This window comes from Eptatretus burgeri, chromosome 3, assembly GCF_056783735.1.
Source record: "Eptatretus burgeri isolate ZD-2024b chromosome 3, Ebu_testis_v1, whole genome shotgun sequence".
NCBI classification, from domain to species: Eukaryota; Metazoa; Chordata; class Myxini; order Myxiniformes; family Myxinidae; genus Eptatretus; species Eptatretus burgeri.
In genome coordinates this window covers 9565922-9583121 of record NC_140963.1, presented here as the reverse complement: position 1 = coordinate 9583121, position 17200 = coordinate 9565922, and the positions used below count along the sequence as shown (strand labels likewise).

At 44.3% G+C, this 17200-nt stretch overlaps 1 protein-coding gene across 16 annotated transcripts in view; it reads left to right on the top strand.

Moving 5' to 3' along the window:
* LOC147029380 (catenin delta-2-like) overlaps positions 1 to 17200 on the top strand; it is a 474794-nt gene that overhangs the window by 109211 nt on the left and 348383 nt on the right. For 11 of the 16 annotated variants that reach the window (XR_015055882.1, XM_085872400.1, XM_085872399.1 and 8 more), the window contains one exon: positions 4156 to 4271. The exons of 4 other annotated variants lie outside the window; for them this stretch is intronic. Coding sequence is in view for 11 of the 12 variants with exons in the window: in XM_085872400.1 (XP_085728526.1) it covers positions 4156 to 4271 (116 nt within the window). In the remaining variant the exon portion in view is untranslated. Of the gene's footprint in view, positions 1 to 4155; positions 4272 to 4420; positions 4603 to 17200 lie in introns of all 16 variants that reach the window. One more of the 16 variants, XM_085872401.1, reaches the window with a different exon arrangement.

The window sequence follows — 17200 nt, the reverse complement described above, 5'->3', positions numbered from 1 at the left end:
GAATGCACCCACGAAAATGCAAAGGAAACCACGAAATACACCCACGAAAACCCTTGGAAATGTGAGAAAAATAAACTCCGCGAATACACGAAGCACGGCCGTAAATGTCAAAATAGGTCGCATTTTATAAACTGTTGATACACAGGGTCCGCAAATAGAAAAACACAGATCCGTATAGCTCATATATCGCGCACGGAAACGGAAAGCGGCAGTGAACAGAATGCTGCTGCGGCTCGGTCGAAGCGATAAAAACTCAGTGTCGACATTGGGAGAATGATCGATTCAGAGAATGGTGCAAGAGTCGTACACAAACCTGTTGTTTAGTTTGCATCAGGACAGGAAGGTCACCCACCTGTTGGGGAAGGAATTGTCAGTCCCCCACAGGGCTACTTTTTAAGCAGTGCAGCAGCCTCACTGCACCACTTCCTTCGGACACGGGTGTGATTATTACTTACGAAATCTAAAGATTTCGGAAATATATTGATGACTTCCGTCCTCTGTTTGTTACTTACGAAATCTAAGGATTTCGTAAGTATATTGATGACTTCCGTTTCTGTTTGTTTGTTTGTTTGTAGGCACGATAACTCGAACGGTAGAAGCTACCAATGTCAAATTACACCACATGATTCAGGAGGGTGATGGCTAGTGCTTATTAGATTTTGGTCAAAATCGGTCAAAGGTCAAGGTCACAGTGAGGTCAAATATTCGATTTTTGATGGTTTGGTACAGATAACTCAAGAACGGAAGAAGCTACCAATGTCAAATTACACCACGTGATTCAGGAGGGTGATGGCTAGCGCTGATTAGATTTTGGTCAACATCGGTCAAAGGTCAAGGTCACCGTGAGGTCAAACATCCAAAAAATGATAACTCGAGAACGGAAGAAGCTACCAATGTCAAATTACACCACGTGATTCAGGAGGGTTGTGGCTAACACTGATTAGATTTTGGTCAAAATCGGTCAAAGGTCAAGGTCACAGTGAGGTCAAACATCCAAAACATTCGATTTTTGATGGTTTGGTACAGAATCATCGTAGAAACTTCTGGTTTGCGTCGCTACCTTCTCGAGAGACAGCTTTTATTAGATAAGGTCAGAGGTCAAGTTGACGATTTCGTAAGTACCAGTCTATGACTGCTTGTTAGTTACTTACGAAATCTAAAGATTTCGCAAGTATATTGATGACTTCTGTCCTCTGTTTGTGTGTTTGTTTGTTTGTTTGTGTGTTTGTTTTTAGGCACGATAACTCGAGAACAGAAGAAGCTACCAATGTCAAATTACACCACGTGATTCAGGAGGGTGATGGCTGGCGCTGATTAGATTTTGGTTAAAATCGGTCAAAGGTCAAGGCCACAGTGAGGTCAAACATAATTCCGTAAATTAATGTGGAGAAATGGAGTATTTTTGCTTTGCTCGACGTTACGAGTTCGTTTTGAGTTCGATTTTAATTTTGTCTTCGGTTTTTGCGATCGCTTAGGACGCTTAAAACTCGGTTGTCGAAATTCTGGTAAAATTGGATGTTTTGGAGACGTTTTAAGATTGTATAAAAAAATATTTCACTCGACGCGTCACGGGTCGTCACGTGATGCAGTGCGCTTGAGCAGACGCGTCGTTGAGTCAGGTAAAGGTTTTGCGTGTTGGCGCTGACGGTGTTTTCGATAAAGATGGTGCTTAAAAGTCATTTTTTATCCCAATAAAGGTTATCGTCGCATGCCTGACTCGCTGAGCCGTCGGATTATGTAAAGATTGTTGGTGGATGGCCGAATATTATGGGTTTCTGACTTTGATAAAATAATATAAAATAATTGCGTGGAGAAATGGAGATTTTTGCTTCGCTCGACGTTACGAGTTCGTTTTAACTTCTATTTTAATTTTGTCTTCGGTGTTTGCGATCGCTTAGGACGCTTAAAACTCGGTTGTCGAAATTCTGGTAAAAATCGGATGTTTTGGAGACGTTTTAAGATTGTATAAAAATATTGCACTCGCCGCGTCACAGGTCGTCACGTGGTGCAGTGCACTTGAGCAGAGGCGGCGTTGATCATGCAAAGGTTTTGCGTGTGCGCGCTGACGGTGTTTTCGATAAAGATGGTGTTTAAAAGTCATTTTTTATCCCAATAATGGTTATCGTCGCATGCCTGACTCGCTAAGCCTTCGGATAATGTAAAGATTGTTGGTGGATTGCCGAGTATTACGGTTTTGTGACTTTGATAAAATAATATAAAATAATTGCGTGGAGAAATGGATATTTTTGCTTCGGTCGACGTTAAGATTTTTGATGGTTTGGTGCAGAATCATCGTAGAAACTTCTGGTTTGCGTCGCTGCCTTCTCTAGAGACAGCTTTTATTAGACAAGGTCAGAGGTCAAGTTGACGATTTCATAAGTACCAGTCTCTGACTGCTTGTTTGTTTGTTTGTGTGTTTGTTTGTGTTTGTGTGATTGTTTGTAGGCACGATAACTCGAGAACGGAAGAAGCTACCAATGTCAAATTACACCACATGATTCAGGAGGGTGATGGCTAGTGCTGATTAGATTTTGGTCAAAATCGGTCAAAGGTCAAGGTCACAGTGAGGTCAAATATTCGATTTTTGATGGTTTGGTACAGATAACTCGAGAATGGAAGAAGCTACCAATGTCAAATTACACCACTTGATTCAGGAGGGTGATGGCTAGCGCTGATTAGATGTTGGTCAAAATCGGTCAAAGGTCAAGGTCACAGTGAGGTCAAACATAATTCCGTAAATTCATGTGGAGAAATGGAGTATTTTTGCTTCGATCGATGTTACGAGTTCGTTTTAACTTCGATTTAAATTTTGTCTTTGGTTTTGCGATCGCTTAGGACGCTTAAAACTCGCTTGTCTAAATTCTGGTAAAAATCAGATGTTTTGGAGACGTTTTAAGATTGTATAAAAAATATTTCACTCGCCGCGTCACGGGTCGTCACGTGGTGCAGCGCGCTCGTGCAGAGGCGTCATTGATCACGTAAAGGTTTTCCGTGTGCGCACTGACGGTGTTTTCGATAAAGATTGTGTTTAAAAGTCATTTTTTATCCCAATAAAGGTTATCGTCGCATGCCTGGCTCGCTAAGCCGTCGGATTATGTAAAGATTCTTGGTGGATGGCCGAATATTACGGTTTTGTGACTTTGATAAAATAATATTAAATAATTGCGTCGAGAAATGGAGATTTTTGCTTTGGTCGACGTTACGATTTTTGATGGTTTGGTACAGAATCATCGTATAAACTTCTGGTTTGCGTCGCTACCTTCTCGAGAGACAGCTTTTATTAGACAAGGTCAGAGGTCAAGTTGACGATTTCGTAAGTACCAGTCTATGACTGCTTCTTTATTGATTTATTTATGTGTGTATTTTTCCTGAACGATGTTTGACAAAATAATGAGAAGGCAGGTTCAAAAAAGGAAGCGGGTGGAAACAATCAAGTGGTATTTTATTTTTTATTTTTCGGTCTTATATTGCCAATGGCTTCCTGTAATACGTCTGTCATATGAGTGGAAATTCAAAGCACAATCATAGTCATTCCCAAAGATTAATCCACACTTGCACATCCTGCTCCAGATTCACAATTCCTTCAATCCATCAAAACTTGGTGAATGATTTTATTGTCATTTTTTTTTTTAACTTTTGAGTTGATTAAATTTATTGCCATCAAATGTGCTTCATTCTCTGTGGGAATATTGCAAGGGAAAGCAGACCTGCAGGTTTAGCAAATGCGCATGGATGTGTGAAAAAATATTTTGTGAAGTTTCATCAGTTGATATGTGATGAGAAATGTCATGTTTAGAGCTGGGAACGAGTCCCTGAGGATAAAGATGTGTGTGAGGCTGCAGATGAGAAGAGTTCTAAGTTACCGTCTCTCGAGAATCGCACAACCTTCTAGTTTGCCCACTCCTCCGAAATGCATCCATTGGGCATCTGGCCCAGATTTGAATTGGTTCTGTGACTTAATCAGTGCCACGTTTTTTTCTTTCGTTTTTTTTTTTTTCAACAAGTAACTGTTACTCTATCTTGGCTAAATTGGAAAAGCTGATCTCGCCATGGCAGCGAAACACGATTAGAATTCCTGACATCATGCGGGCCGCGGCAATGACAGTGAGGGAGAGGGTGCTTCTGTTGAGGCTTTTGTGCCGTGCGTACACTCAGGAGCTGCAGTTTGAACGGCTGACTCGTGAGCTCGAAGTTGAACGGCTTATGGTGGCCAGCCAACTGGAGCGTTGCAAACTACAAGGTGCAGAAACAGCTAGCCTTGGCAGCATCAGGTGAGCAGTGTCTTCACTTTAATTTTCTCATTTTCTCACACTCCTTCAGAGGAAATTATTATTAACATGCAGGCTGATTCATCAATGTGTGCATCATCCCTTGGATGGGCGTTGAACTGGGTGTCCTGTTTGTCATCCTACGTTGGTAGATGTTAAACGTCCCACGGTGTTCTTCGTTCTTGACGAGTAGCAAAATATCTCCAGCACCCAGGCCAAGTTCCAAATTCCTGACCCTCAGTCGAGTGTCCTGCATTGGAGTGGCGACCCATCCAGGAATGCAAACCAAGCCAAGAAACTTCTTTGGCATTACTGGTGCTCTGCAAAGAGCATGGTATGAGTATGTGTTGTAATATCATGTTGGTTGTGATCTCCTTTAATGAGTATCAGAAAGTGGAAGGGAGCTCCCAAGACCCAAAGTATCTGCTTTCTTTATTACTAGGATCATGTTTCGAGGACCAAGGTGTGAAGTTTTGACGTTTTTTGTATTGCATTGTACGTGTTTTCCTGATCTGCCTGCGTCGTGTCCACGTTTCATTTATTTATGTGATTTTTTAAATTTTATTTAAAGCTTTTGGAGGAACTTGTACATAAATATCATGCAGAACAAAGATATTTGTTGGCATTGCTTTACTTTTGCAACGGTTGCAGGGACATTCATAGACGATGTACAAATACATCATTTTGATATATAGGAATTGAACCTGGGTTCCCTCCATCATGAGCCAAGGATTCAGATGAGTACGCAGTCATCCAACCGGTAGTATCAAGCGCATTTATTCACCTTTCTCGTGAATACTTAATGCAGACTACCACTGGGCCTTTTAAAGATGCTTTGCATTGACGCATGATTTTATATCTGCATTGACCGCTTGAAATACCGACACTCTCCAACAATATCCTTGCTTTTTGCTTGGAAACTCAAAGCTTGAGCATATGCAGTCTGCTCCAACCTTTAAGTCACAGCAGCTCAAGTGCAGCCTGCTAAGCTTGGCAGCATCACTTAGCGATTGCTCGCTCTTGGCATGTCAGTGGCAGAGGAACAAGGCAGCCCTGCCAGTAACACATCGTAGAAGTTCACATTCCTGTCAGGTGCATTCACTCTATCCTCTACTCCTACTACACCCCTCTCACCCCCCCCCCCCCCAAAAACACACACTCCTTTCCCTCCATAAGAGCCAATGACACCTTCTCCCTTCCAGACTAACGATGTTTCCTTTGGTTCTCTGTGGTCAATGTCAGCATACGGATCAAGGACGTTGAGACGTTTCGAACAACAAATGCTGCACGTCAGGCTTTGTGGCCCCGTCAGTCAAGCAAAGCCTCGTGTCCAGTGCACTGTCACGAAACGGCAGCAAGTTGCCTTTTTCCCTGGACAAGCCTATTATAAGTAGTAAGAGCATTTATTCAACTTTCTAGTTCACACTTCATGATTTATAGCTTCTGCCTACCCTTAAGGCACTGAGTGCTATATTTGTCAGACGGGTGATGGAGTATTATTGTGATGAATCTTGGTGTCACGGCTGGATATCATCTTCCAAAGGAAGTCAGGATTGCAATCATAGCAAAGCTTTTAAGCGCCCCTGTGTGTTGGCCGTGCAATCTCTTTCAGCTTTTCAAATGGAATTGAAAATGGCTGGTCCTACTCCTCCACTTGTGCAGACACCAAAATAGTGTGAGGCTGGTTTGGTTGTCCCTGTGGTTAATTCTACGTTTAAGCCAAAATTCTGTCCAGCCACTCTCTTTAGAATAGAGTAGAGTAAACCAAGTTTAGGAATGGAAAGAAGGCATCAGGGTGTGATAAGTGGTCGTGGTTGAGGCCTCTATATAGGTTTGGGATTGAACAAACAGGTCTCTCTCTTACAGCTGAAGTTTATGATTAATAATAATCATAATGTTCCCTTCGAAGGAAATTCAACGCAGAAGGAGGCCATGAGGCCCATCAAAGCCTGTGCTAGCATTGACAACTTAGGGTTGTTTCTCTGTGCTCTATGCTTTTAAATGCTGACCATCAAGCAAGGAAGCAGCACATACCATATTTAGCTCACCTGGAACATAGTTCAGGTGAGGTATTAGTATCGTGCCATTCAGTGAGTGAGTGAGTCAGTCACCATGGAAAGCTTTGTGTTGGCTTAGTGGTTCGGGTGGCGGCTTGGGATCCTAGGGTCCTGAATTCAAGCCCCGTTGGCCACTAAATTAATATACACCAGGAGGTTGACTCAGCCTGTCATCCTTCTGAGGTCGGGAAAATGAGTACCAGTGTACTGGTAAGGGGGACACTGCATCAGCGGCATAGCCGCGTCCCAACCAATGATGCAACCAGCAGCCATAAGGCTCCACTCGAAAGGGAGAGAGAGTCACCATGGAAACACTCGGATCTTGTTCTCCGAAGGTACACACATGATTTTGACGAAACTTGACCACAACCTTCATCACCCATGATGCTAAAACTAATAACCCTATTTTCACCAAACGTTGTTTAATTTCTGAGGACCAAGGTGTACTGATGCCTTGCAAATATCATTAAAAATGCATATCAAGGAGGTCAATTTCAAGGTCAAAGGTCATTACGATTCTGGGATCGCTACTTTTGACTTCAACTCAAAAAGCATTCACCCGATGCAGATGTAACTTGGTAGGAATCATCTGTGAATGGTGCTTTCATAAGTTTGTTTAAACCATCCCATTTACATAATTTGTGGGTCATCCACACTTAGACCATGTGGAGGTACTCCCTATTACCTTCAGAAAATAATTTTCGTTGCGCAGATCACCAATCTGAATGAAATTTGGCATACTTAAAGAATTTTAGACGCTGAGTCGAAATCCACTTGTTTCCACGTCGAGGATGTGACACAATTGGTCATTTTTGGCAATTAAAGATAAACCGAACATTAAAGCACGATTTTGACACAGAAATGAAGAATCAAGGATTGACTGATATGTGCGTCAAAGAAAACTCTTGTGAGGTCTTAAAATGATACAATATGTTTATACAGAGCCCTATTCACTGTTATTAAAGATGTTTATAATTAAAGGTCATAAACCGAAGCAGTTACATATTTTTACCGGCCGAAAACGTCTGGACCGACCAGACAGGCGTTCGAGTTGACCAAGGCAACTTTTTGCTTAAAAGGAAGCCACACTGGCTATTAAAGGAAGTTACATTGACTCTTAAAGGCAGTTACAGCACCTATGAGACAGTTACATTGGCTATTACGGATTAAATCAAAGACAAAGAGACTGCGCGACTCAGCCGGATGAAAAGTAGAACCGCCACAAGAGGATTACTGTCTTAGAACTCCAGTATTTCTTGCTCTGAAGCGGTTGCTGAACTAGGCTCTTGAATGCTGCTATTACAAAACTCAACTCCACTATTACATGCGAACCAACCTGAATACTACTGTGTAGTAGATCACCACAGCAAAAGCAGTGTGACACCTGCATTCACAGTTCGTCGTCGGAATCATCGTCAGTTCCGCTTTCATCATCCATAAGTTTCATTTCTGCACGGGTCTGTTCATCGTTGGTGCAAATTTGACACCCACAGAACTCTGTGCAGGACAGTCCTTTTGACCGGCAAGAACACTGGTTGGTCTCGCATTTCGTCTTCTTGCAATTACATTTCGTTGCCTCCAGCAGTTCCTTCAGTGCTGGTGGTTTGCTCAGCCAGTGAACAATCAGTGCTCCCTTGCGTTCCACCCATCCGTGAAATGTAGGTGAGGGCGCTTCTATAAACCTCTCAGTCGCGCGGTGGTGGATCGCAGACTGATAGTTCACTCTTTTGCAATGCAGCATCAGAGCGTCACTTGTCAGCGGCAACTTCTGTTCTCCCAGCGACTGGCTGCAGAATAGCTTGTAGCGAGCCTCATCCACACTCTTCATGGTCGGCTGATTGTACATGGCGCAGACGAATTGTTCCAGGTCGTGAATGATATTCTGATCTAGCGTGAATCCTCGTCCAATGCTCCCGAAACAGGTGATGAGTTGGGGACCCTTCATCATCAAGTCAAATGGCCTTGTTTTGCCCTTACCGTGGAATGCACTGGTGGTATCACTTCCCATGAAACTGTGCAAACCTATCAACGCATCGCAGACAGAACTTTCCAGGGCATTACTCAGCTTCCTAATGTCAACGACGATAATGTCCTTGAGACTTCCTGTGACCAGATGGAAATTTCGTGCCCGAATCGACTTCGAGTGAGCCAACGCCAACACAAACACATCGGTGTCGAAACTCTCTATGCGCACCGACTCTTCATTCTGTCCCACATGAGCGGCATGTAGCAGGAGCTTCGTGTCAGCTTCCTCATGGTCACATTGAAGTTCAGGTACTGACGACCAATGGGACTCCTCCATTGTGTGAGGGGCGGTCCGCGTGATGTCACCACGCCTCCCGGATCAATCAACGGACTTGGCGCCCGTTTTGGCCAGTGACAGAGGTGACGAGCGCATTTGCGCACCAAAACCATCCAGTGAGGGAGAGCGGGTCGCGAGGAGGCAGCTCCTCCCCTCTGGAGAAGGAGGGAATAATTGTCAGCGCGATCTGACGAGAGAAAAAGTGTCGGAGCTGGTGTCGTGACATGACACTATTCATGACAGTCATGACACCATTCATGACAGTCATGAGACCAGTCATGACACCATTCGACGCCTTGATTTTCTCACATTTGCCAGCATGACTGACGTACAACAGCATGTCGCCCAGTTTTGATGGAGAGGTTTCTTGTCCACGATTCGACGATGAACTCCATCAACGCCTCCTTGTTGGCTCCGCTCAGGAGATAATTGGCCCACTGTTTTGGAAGGGCTTGATCGCGTCCGTAGATGGTTCGCACCTGAAGATCGCCCGCCCTGCCCGCTCGTCTGGCGTGCTCCAGGCACTTGATGCTGATACTTGGGTAAGTATCAAACACCACGTCCAGTCTCGAAGATTGGTTATGTCGTGCTTTGGCCACTACGATGTTCAGCACCATCTCTTCAAGTTTGCCAAAAGTGTTAGGCAGTGAACCAGCCTTTATCCGTGAATAACGGCCATTCCATCCACAATTGTTGCACCTTGGATAGGCCGAGCGTCCACACGGCAATCGGGCCACAGTTTCAGTATATGGTTGCGGAGTTTGGCTTTGTCCGTCTTAGCAATCGAACCATCACCAGATGCCAGCGGGAAAGATATGTTCGCCAGTGGGTACGCGAGCAGATCGTGGAGTGTTACATTGCTTTTCTCGCCAATCAACAGCAGTCGTGTGAAAAGACGAAGTTCTTCCACAATTTCAACCTTCGGCGTCTGCTGGTGGGGAGTCGCCGACCTGCCTCGCGCCTTCGAGAAAGTTGCCAATTTGGCCTTCGAAATCGGACTGAAGAATTGGAGCTCACCCGAGAGAAGCCGATCACGCATGAATTGCATGACAGCATTCTCTCCCTTGACATACGCGTTCATCACGTCCGCGGAAGTGGCTGGCGGTGCCATGACACCTGAACTAATATTGACGAGTTCAAGGTGAGCTCCGGAGAAAGGGTTAATCATTTGAAGTACTGTGTCCATCACTTGTACCACCGCTGCTTCGTTCTTCTTCGAGCTCGACACATCCAAATCCTTTCTCGTTCGGGGATCGTCGTGGATACCCGCCATGGACTCACATTTCCTTGCGATTTCCGCACGTGCTGGTTGGGACAGGATCCATTTCACAGCTGTGCTTTTCTGAGTGTAACCAATGATGCCTCCACTGGTCTTGCTGTCCCTATTTAAAGTCTGCTCTATGATCTGATCACACGCAAAACTACTAAATCCATAACGAGTATGCCGTTGGGCAGTCCATTTGCCGTCCATGAACGCTTGATAGGTGTCTGGGTGGGAGTGCTCTAGCCCGGCCATTTCCAGCCAGTAAACGGGTAAGTACCTTGCATAGTTTAGGTGATCGTACGCAAAGTACCAGGGCATTGACGCTCTCGTGATCGCAAGGTGTTTCGGCCAGTTCGAAGTACGAGTTGCCCGTATAAGCTCTAGTGCTCGCTCCACCATTTCCAAGTAGGGCCATGTAATGTCCACACTTTGGTGTTTGTTCAGGTCATCCATCACCATGAGTGCTCCCGAGTATAGAACATGTAAATTGAGGTCTGAGTCACTCTGCTGTGGACCCTGGCTGGCTTCATCCTCTGTAGTTGACTCTGTTTCTGTTGTGGAGCTACTGTCTACAACAGCAGCCTGAGCAATGGAATCAATATCAATGTCCTTCATGTACACCACTTCGCTCTCAGACATTTTTGGTGGACGACAGAAAATCATGTCTGGGTACCGTTCCTGCAGTCTTTTCTTCAGTCTTGTTGCCTAGTAGTTGGCCTTATCCTGACCTTCGCATACTCTGAGTAGGTCATTGAACATCTCACACAACTTCTTCATATGTATAGATTGCTTTCCATCAATGAGTCTTACCTGGATTACTTTATCACAGAAAATGTCAAATGTTGAGTCATAGTTCACTTTCTGAGTTTAGAGTTTACTTTCACTCTGTCTGTGGTTTGTGTCATTCACATACTCATAATAACGTTTACGGTGATAACAAACTTCCAGCACCACACAGTCTTTATCCTTTATAGTTGTCATTATTCTCACATCACGTTCATCTCTCCTCTGCTCAGCAGTTTCCCTCAGCTTTCCTCCCTCCTGTGTTTCTGCCAGGGACAACTGATCACGTTGAGATTTTCCTTTGACTCGGATGAATTTGTCTTTTTTCTGGCTTATGACACAAATTCTTGGCAGTGCACCAGCTGATTTGCCAGCCACCCTTTCTACAGAGGTTCTGAGGGATTTTCTACGTATTTTGTGGTATGAGTGCCCCTCTTCTTCGAGTCCGCCCACCACTTCACTGGCTCTAGCAGAAACTGCAGTAGTGCTGGCTTCTGATTTCCTTTTCCTGGCTTCAGCACGTTTTATATGATCCTTGTTACAAAACGACGCATAGCAGAACCGGTGACAGCCGGCATCCGCAGGAGGATCAGTCATTGGCAGCAGTTTCATGATTTGATCAGCCAGCAAACGGCATTTGTTGATAGTTTCACGATCTGTGGCGTCGCACCAAGCCTTCGCACACTCACATACCTTACGCCAGCTCTTATCCGTGAATTGCATCACTTTCTCATCATCCTCCCCTCCCAAGTGTATGAAACAACGCATATTTGGTTGTTGAAAGACCAAAAATCACTCGAAATCACACGACAACCATGGGCGCCGCCATCTTCATTTGGTCGTTTCCTGGTCGTTTCCTCCGCGATTCGAAGCACGCCACGCCCATTTCACGGCGGTAATTTCAAATGGTAATAACTGTCGGTGTGTCAACTTGTGCATATGGAAACAAGTCGGAATTTAAATGGTGTGTTCTCATGAATGTACAGGGTGAATTTTGTTTAGATTGGTGATCTGCACAACGAAACTGAATGAACCGACCCACCTCCACATGACCTAACTTAACAGTGGTTCCCTGGTTCTACCAGGTGAGCCCAGGGACTTAGCCCCTGTTTTTAATCTTGGATATGACTCGGCCCGGGGTTCAAACAGCCCACCTCCAAAACTCAGAGCGGACACCCAAGCCATGATGCCAACGAGTCTGGCTTGCACTCGCTTCCAAATGCCCATGCTTTGCTGGTTGTGGCTGGAATTGACACCTTGATTAACGTCCTCAAGTGTCAGTTTTAATGTGGATGGTCAGTAGCAGTTTCTTGGATTTAATGAGAAAAAAGATTCTGCACATTATTGCACCATTATGCTTTTCATTCATTGTAGTTCTCATTTTTAGCTCACCTGGACTTCAGTCATGTGAGCTTATGCGATTGAGCAGTGTCCGTAGGTGAGTGAGTCAGTGTGTCAGTCAGTCAGTCAGTCAGTCCGTAAACACCAGTCATTATTGCTGGAACTAAACACACAATTTTGATGAAACTTGCCCACAAGCTTCATGTCTGATGCCGAAAGAAAGTATATTGACCACATGCAAATCTGTGTTAATTCAGGGGGTCTATGGGAGTTTTTTGCCCCCCCCCCCAATAGATATTTGCTCTTTTCAAAACTACATACACGATTTGGGTGAAAGTTGACCACAACCTTCATCACCAGTCATGTACCAAAGTGTATCGACCGCATCAAAATCTGCACTCATTGAGGGATCTACGGGGGTGGGGGGAAGGTAGGGTTGAACCCCCCCCCAATAGATTAGCTCTATTCTCTGAAACTACACATACGATTTTGATGAAACTTGACCACAACCTTCATCACCAGTGATGTACCAAAGTGTATCAATCACATCAAAATCTGTGCTCATGAAGGGAATCTACGGTGGGGGGTTTTGACAACCCAAAATAGGTAATTATTGTCTCCTCCGAAACAACACACATGATTTTGATGAAATTTGACCCCAACATTCATCACCCGTGATGGACCAAAGTGCATCGACCACAACAAGATCTGCGCTCATTAACGGGGCCCACTGGGGGGCGGGGGGGGGGTTGACCTCCCAAAATAGTTATTTGCTCTCTTCTCCCAAACTACACTCAGTACTTCGCTGAAGCTTGACCACAACCTTCATCACCCATGATGTACCAAAGTTTGTTTACAGCATTAAAAAAAATATTCTGGGTTTAAGGGAGTCTGCGGGCGGTTTGAGTGGCTGTTGCTCCTGATCGAGGTGAGCTTCAGGACACACAGTCCTATTTTTATATCTTAGCAGAGATCATATCCCGGCCAAGATGCAAATTAGATATTACATGTCAGCCAGTCAGTTTGCCAACTCTGATTTGTAACCGTCTCTCAAAACTGATATTCACAACTTTTTAATGCAGAAGAATCTCTCGATCTTATTTCAGGGCTTCATTGAACTTGAAAATATTTTCAAATTGCGTTTCTCTGGCCTCGTTTCGAAAAAATTACCTTCCTTGACATGTGTGATCACTTCAAGAATGTATACCAGCGTCAGGATCGATGTTTGCTCGATGAGTAAGTTTATGAGGTTTAAGTCAGCTGAGGTGCACTACCATTGGAATTCCTGTACTGTTTCGTCAATGAACTATTGCTCATGATTGAGGCATAAAGATAAACCTTTAATTTTGACTAATCTACATGAAACGGATTAGTTCTTTGTACGAGACATAGTCAAAGGTTGATGACACTCAAAAGCAGACTCGCCTGAAAATAAATAACTGCATTTTCTCAACTTTATGAAAGGCTGCAGTCGTATTGGGGTGTCTTTCAACAGGATATCATGAATTCTTGTTAGTACATTTCATTATTAGTCTGCAGCCCCTCCTAAGCCATTATGCCAACATCATCACAGCATCTCAAGGAGATGGGGATAGGCCCAGGCATCTGCCTGGGGGATGGCCAGACGGAGGCCCCTGGAGTACCAGTGGAAAGTGGACGCTGCGACGTGCTGCTCTGGCGCATGCTCCCATACCTGACCTGACCCCTCCCCCCACGCAGCAGGAGATAGGGTTTTGCAATCTCTTGTGTGTCTGTCTGTCTGTCTGTTGGTCAGTCTCTGTTCTTCATTGCACGGCCCACGAGAGTGCAGCCCTGACGTGCGTGTGGCCGATAATACACAAATGTGAAACACCCCATCATAATCTGCCTTAAATGCTTTCAAATTGACCCAATTGTTTCAAATGAGTGTTCCAAGGTGAAGCATAAAAGGAACACAACTACCTCAGGAGATGTGGTGCACAAACAATAAGTGCTTGTAGCCCTGTTAGCCACAACGAAGAAGAGTACGTGGGGGCGAGGCCTAATGGCAGCCATTAGGGAGTCCTGCAGGCGGTGTGTCGGCTCTCACAATGATGTCCCCTCCCTAAAAATTTTTGAAGATCACTGGTCTAGGCCATAACTTTTTCTTTTCAGATCCTTGTGCAGGATCTCTAAGTCTTACGTTGTTGTTCTTCATCTTATTCTTGTGGACTTTTTTGTTTCACAGCCTACAGTTTTCATCGAAACTTCCTGAAACTTGGCGTATATGTGTAAAAATACCCTGCGCAGACAGTAACCATCTCCGATTTTGAAAATTCCTCCAAGAAAAAAAGTTATGACTTCAAAATATCTCCGCTAATGGAAATCACCGAAAAAATTATCTCCGAAACTCGGCAAGCTTTTTGAATTCTGTTTGGGGGAATCGAACAGGACATTAGCAGAGATGAATTACCGCACATATGATACACCACTATATGTCATATCAATTTTTATGATGTCATTCCTATTTTTTGACATTTTTTTGTTTCACAACCCAGAGTTTTCATCGGATCTTCGTCAAACTTGCCATGTATATGCAGAAAGCCCACGCGCAGGCAATAACCATCTCCGATTTTGGAAATTATTCCTAGAAAAAAAAGTTGACGTCATAATATCGCCGCTAATGGAAATCGCCTACACCATTATCTCCGAAACTAGGCAAGCTGTTTGAATTTTGTTTACGGGAATCAAGCCGGGCATCAGCACAGATAATTTATCGCAAACCTGATGCATCACAATGACGTCATGTTCGTTTTTATGACGTCATCATTAAGAGGATGAGGATCTTAGCTCATTTGAGCTTGTTTTTATCATTTCAACTTTTGTCATCAAATTTTCAACAAACCTTTATTTTGAGAATATGAAGAGAATAATTAAAACTTCTCTTCTTCTTCTTCTTTCGGCTGCTCCCGTTAGGGGTCGCCACAGCGGATCATCCGTATGATCCGCATAGTGATATGGCACAGGTTTTACGCCGGATGCCCTTCCTGACGCAACTCTGGTCACCTCTCACGACACAGGGATATGGTACACCTAATTTAACCGGGGTATACACTGGCCCAGGACACTGGTGCTCATTTCGCCGACCTCGGAAGGATGACAGGCTGAGTCAACCCCCTGGTGTATTAATTCAGTGGACCAACGGGGCTTGAACTCAGGACCTTTTGGAACCCAAGCCGCTGCCCTAACCACTGCGCCAACACCAGGCTGAAGAGAATAATTAAATATTGGGTCAAAATGTGAAAGGGCAAAGTCATAGTGACTATAAATAGCCTTTATTAGCCCGTCCACAGTGCGTCAAGCATGTGACGCCCCATTTGTTGTTTTTTTATCACTTCCGTGTTTATTTATTTATTTACCATCGAGTTTCAGTGTGTCTGTCCAGACTATAACATTTTTACCAATTGAGGTTTCGTCATCAAGTCTTCAACAAACTTTAATGCACAATTTTAACTGTCGAACAAACTTTGTTACTTTGGTACAATGCGAACGTGGATGGGCTTTGCATTTTGAAATTCTTTCTCGTTCATTTTTCAGTTTGAAGTTATGTTTATAGCTCATCTAAAGGTCTTAACATTGTAGCTCATAGGTATGTAAAAAAAAATACACATCGTTGTGGAGATCCAAATTTTAAAAATGAAGTTGCCACCGACTTGGATTAGCTGCCCAACAATGTAAGAGTCTGGTCCGTTTGAACACCAAATGATCTTCATCCAGGACATTTAAAAGTAGACCACTCTATAATTGGCAGCTACACTGTCGTTAGTGGTGTCTTCATCTCCTCGGTGGAATACCCATCTCTGAATTATGTCGTGTGGGTACGTTTCCCAACTAAATATGATCCAACAACAACTTGTCATCCTGGTGATTCTCTGGAAGGATGTTGCAGCACAGCACATACTCCATCCTTCAGAGGAGCTTTCAAGCCTGGTGTTGGCTTCGTGGTTAGGGTGGCGGCTTGGGATCCGAGGGTCCTGAGTTCAAGCCCCGTTGGCCGCTGAATTAAAATACACCAGGAGGTTGACTCAGCCTGTCATCCTTCCGAGGTCGGCAAAATGAGCACCAGTGTACTGGTAATGGGGACACTGCATCAGCAGCATAGCCGCATCCCAACCAATGATGCAACCAGCAGCTACAGGCTGCACTCGAGAGAGAGACAGAGAGACAGACAGAGACAGAGACAGAGACAGAGAGAGGAGCTTTCTGCTTTGTTTGCTATGAGCATATAGCGGCCTGCTCCAACCTTTCTCGGAGCTTTCAACAACAATTCCTTCCACCCATCCCATGATCTTTATCTCAGAATGTTAAATATGGGTATCTTGAGAAGTCCAGTTTACAAAGGTCGTCTGCACACAACAATCAAATCTCCTTCACATTCATCCACAGTGTCAAATCCCCTCCATGTCGGTACCATTATACACATCTCCTCCAAGCCTGCATCCTTCCAACCCCACCCCTCCTACATGTCCCCTTCTTCAGCAGCATCCTTCCACTTCATGTCCCCCCTTTCGACATTCCTCCTCACCCCACCCTCTCCAAACTTCCCCCTAACCCCACCCTCTCCAAGCCATCACATCACCAAGCTGGATGTTAACGATCCTACAACATGCCCTTTTGAAGAGAATAGAACAATGCATAATAGGATAGCAACTGGGCCTTTCCTACTCATTTCTTACTCGAGCACCTGACGACCACTGCAAACACAATGGCAAGCCACCCAATGTGCTGTTTTCATGAGGTGGCTTCATTTATGCATATGCAACTCCTTGCTCATGTATGAATTAACGCATGACGCCGATACAGTGACTCAAGCCTTGAGGAAAGTTGTAAGTAAAATTCATCATATTTGAAAGCCCATGAATACGTTTTACACATGATTTGTTTCATATGAATCACTTTTCATTTGAAAGATTTACAGTGTTTTCCTCAAAGATGTGAATGGTATGAAACTCCGGTGAATGTCATCTTCCCACAAAATAGCGGATTTACTCTTTTGCTTCAAAACTATAGGCGATAATGATTTGGGTGGTTGAGTGAAGAATAAATAACTAATGGCATGGTGATAGCATCCTGGACCACCGACATTTATCATCCACTACCCTTCAGGGCACTTCGAGCCTCACCCATTCCCTATCTGGGGCCACTTGTGCTCTCACCTATTCCCTTT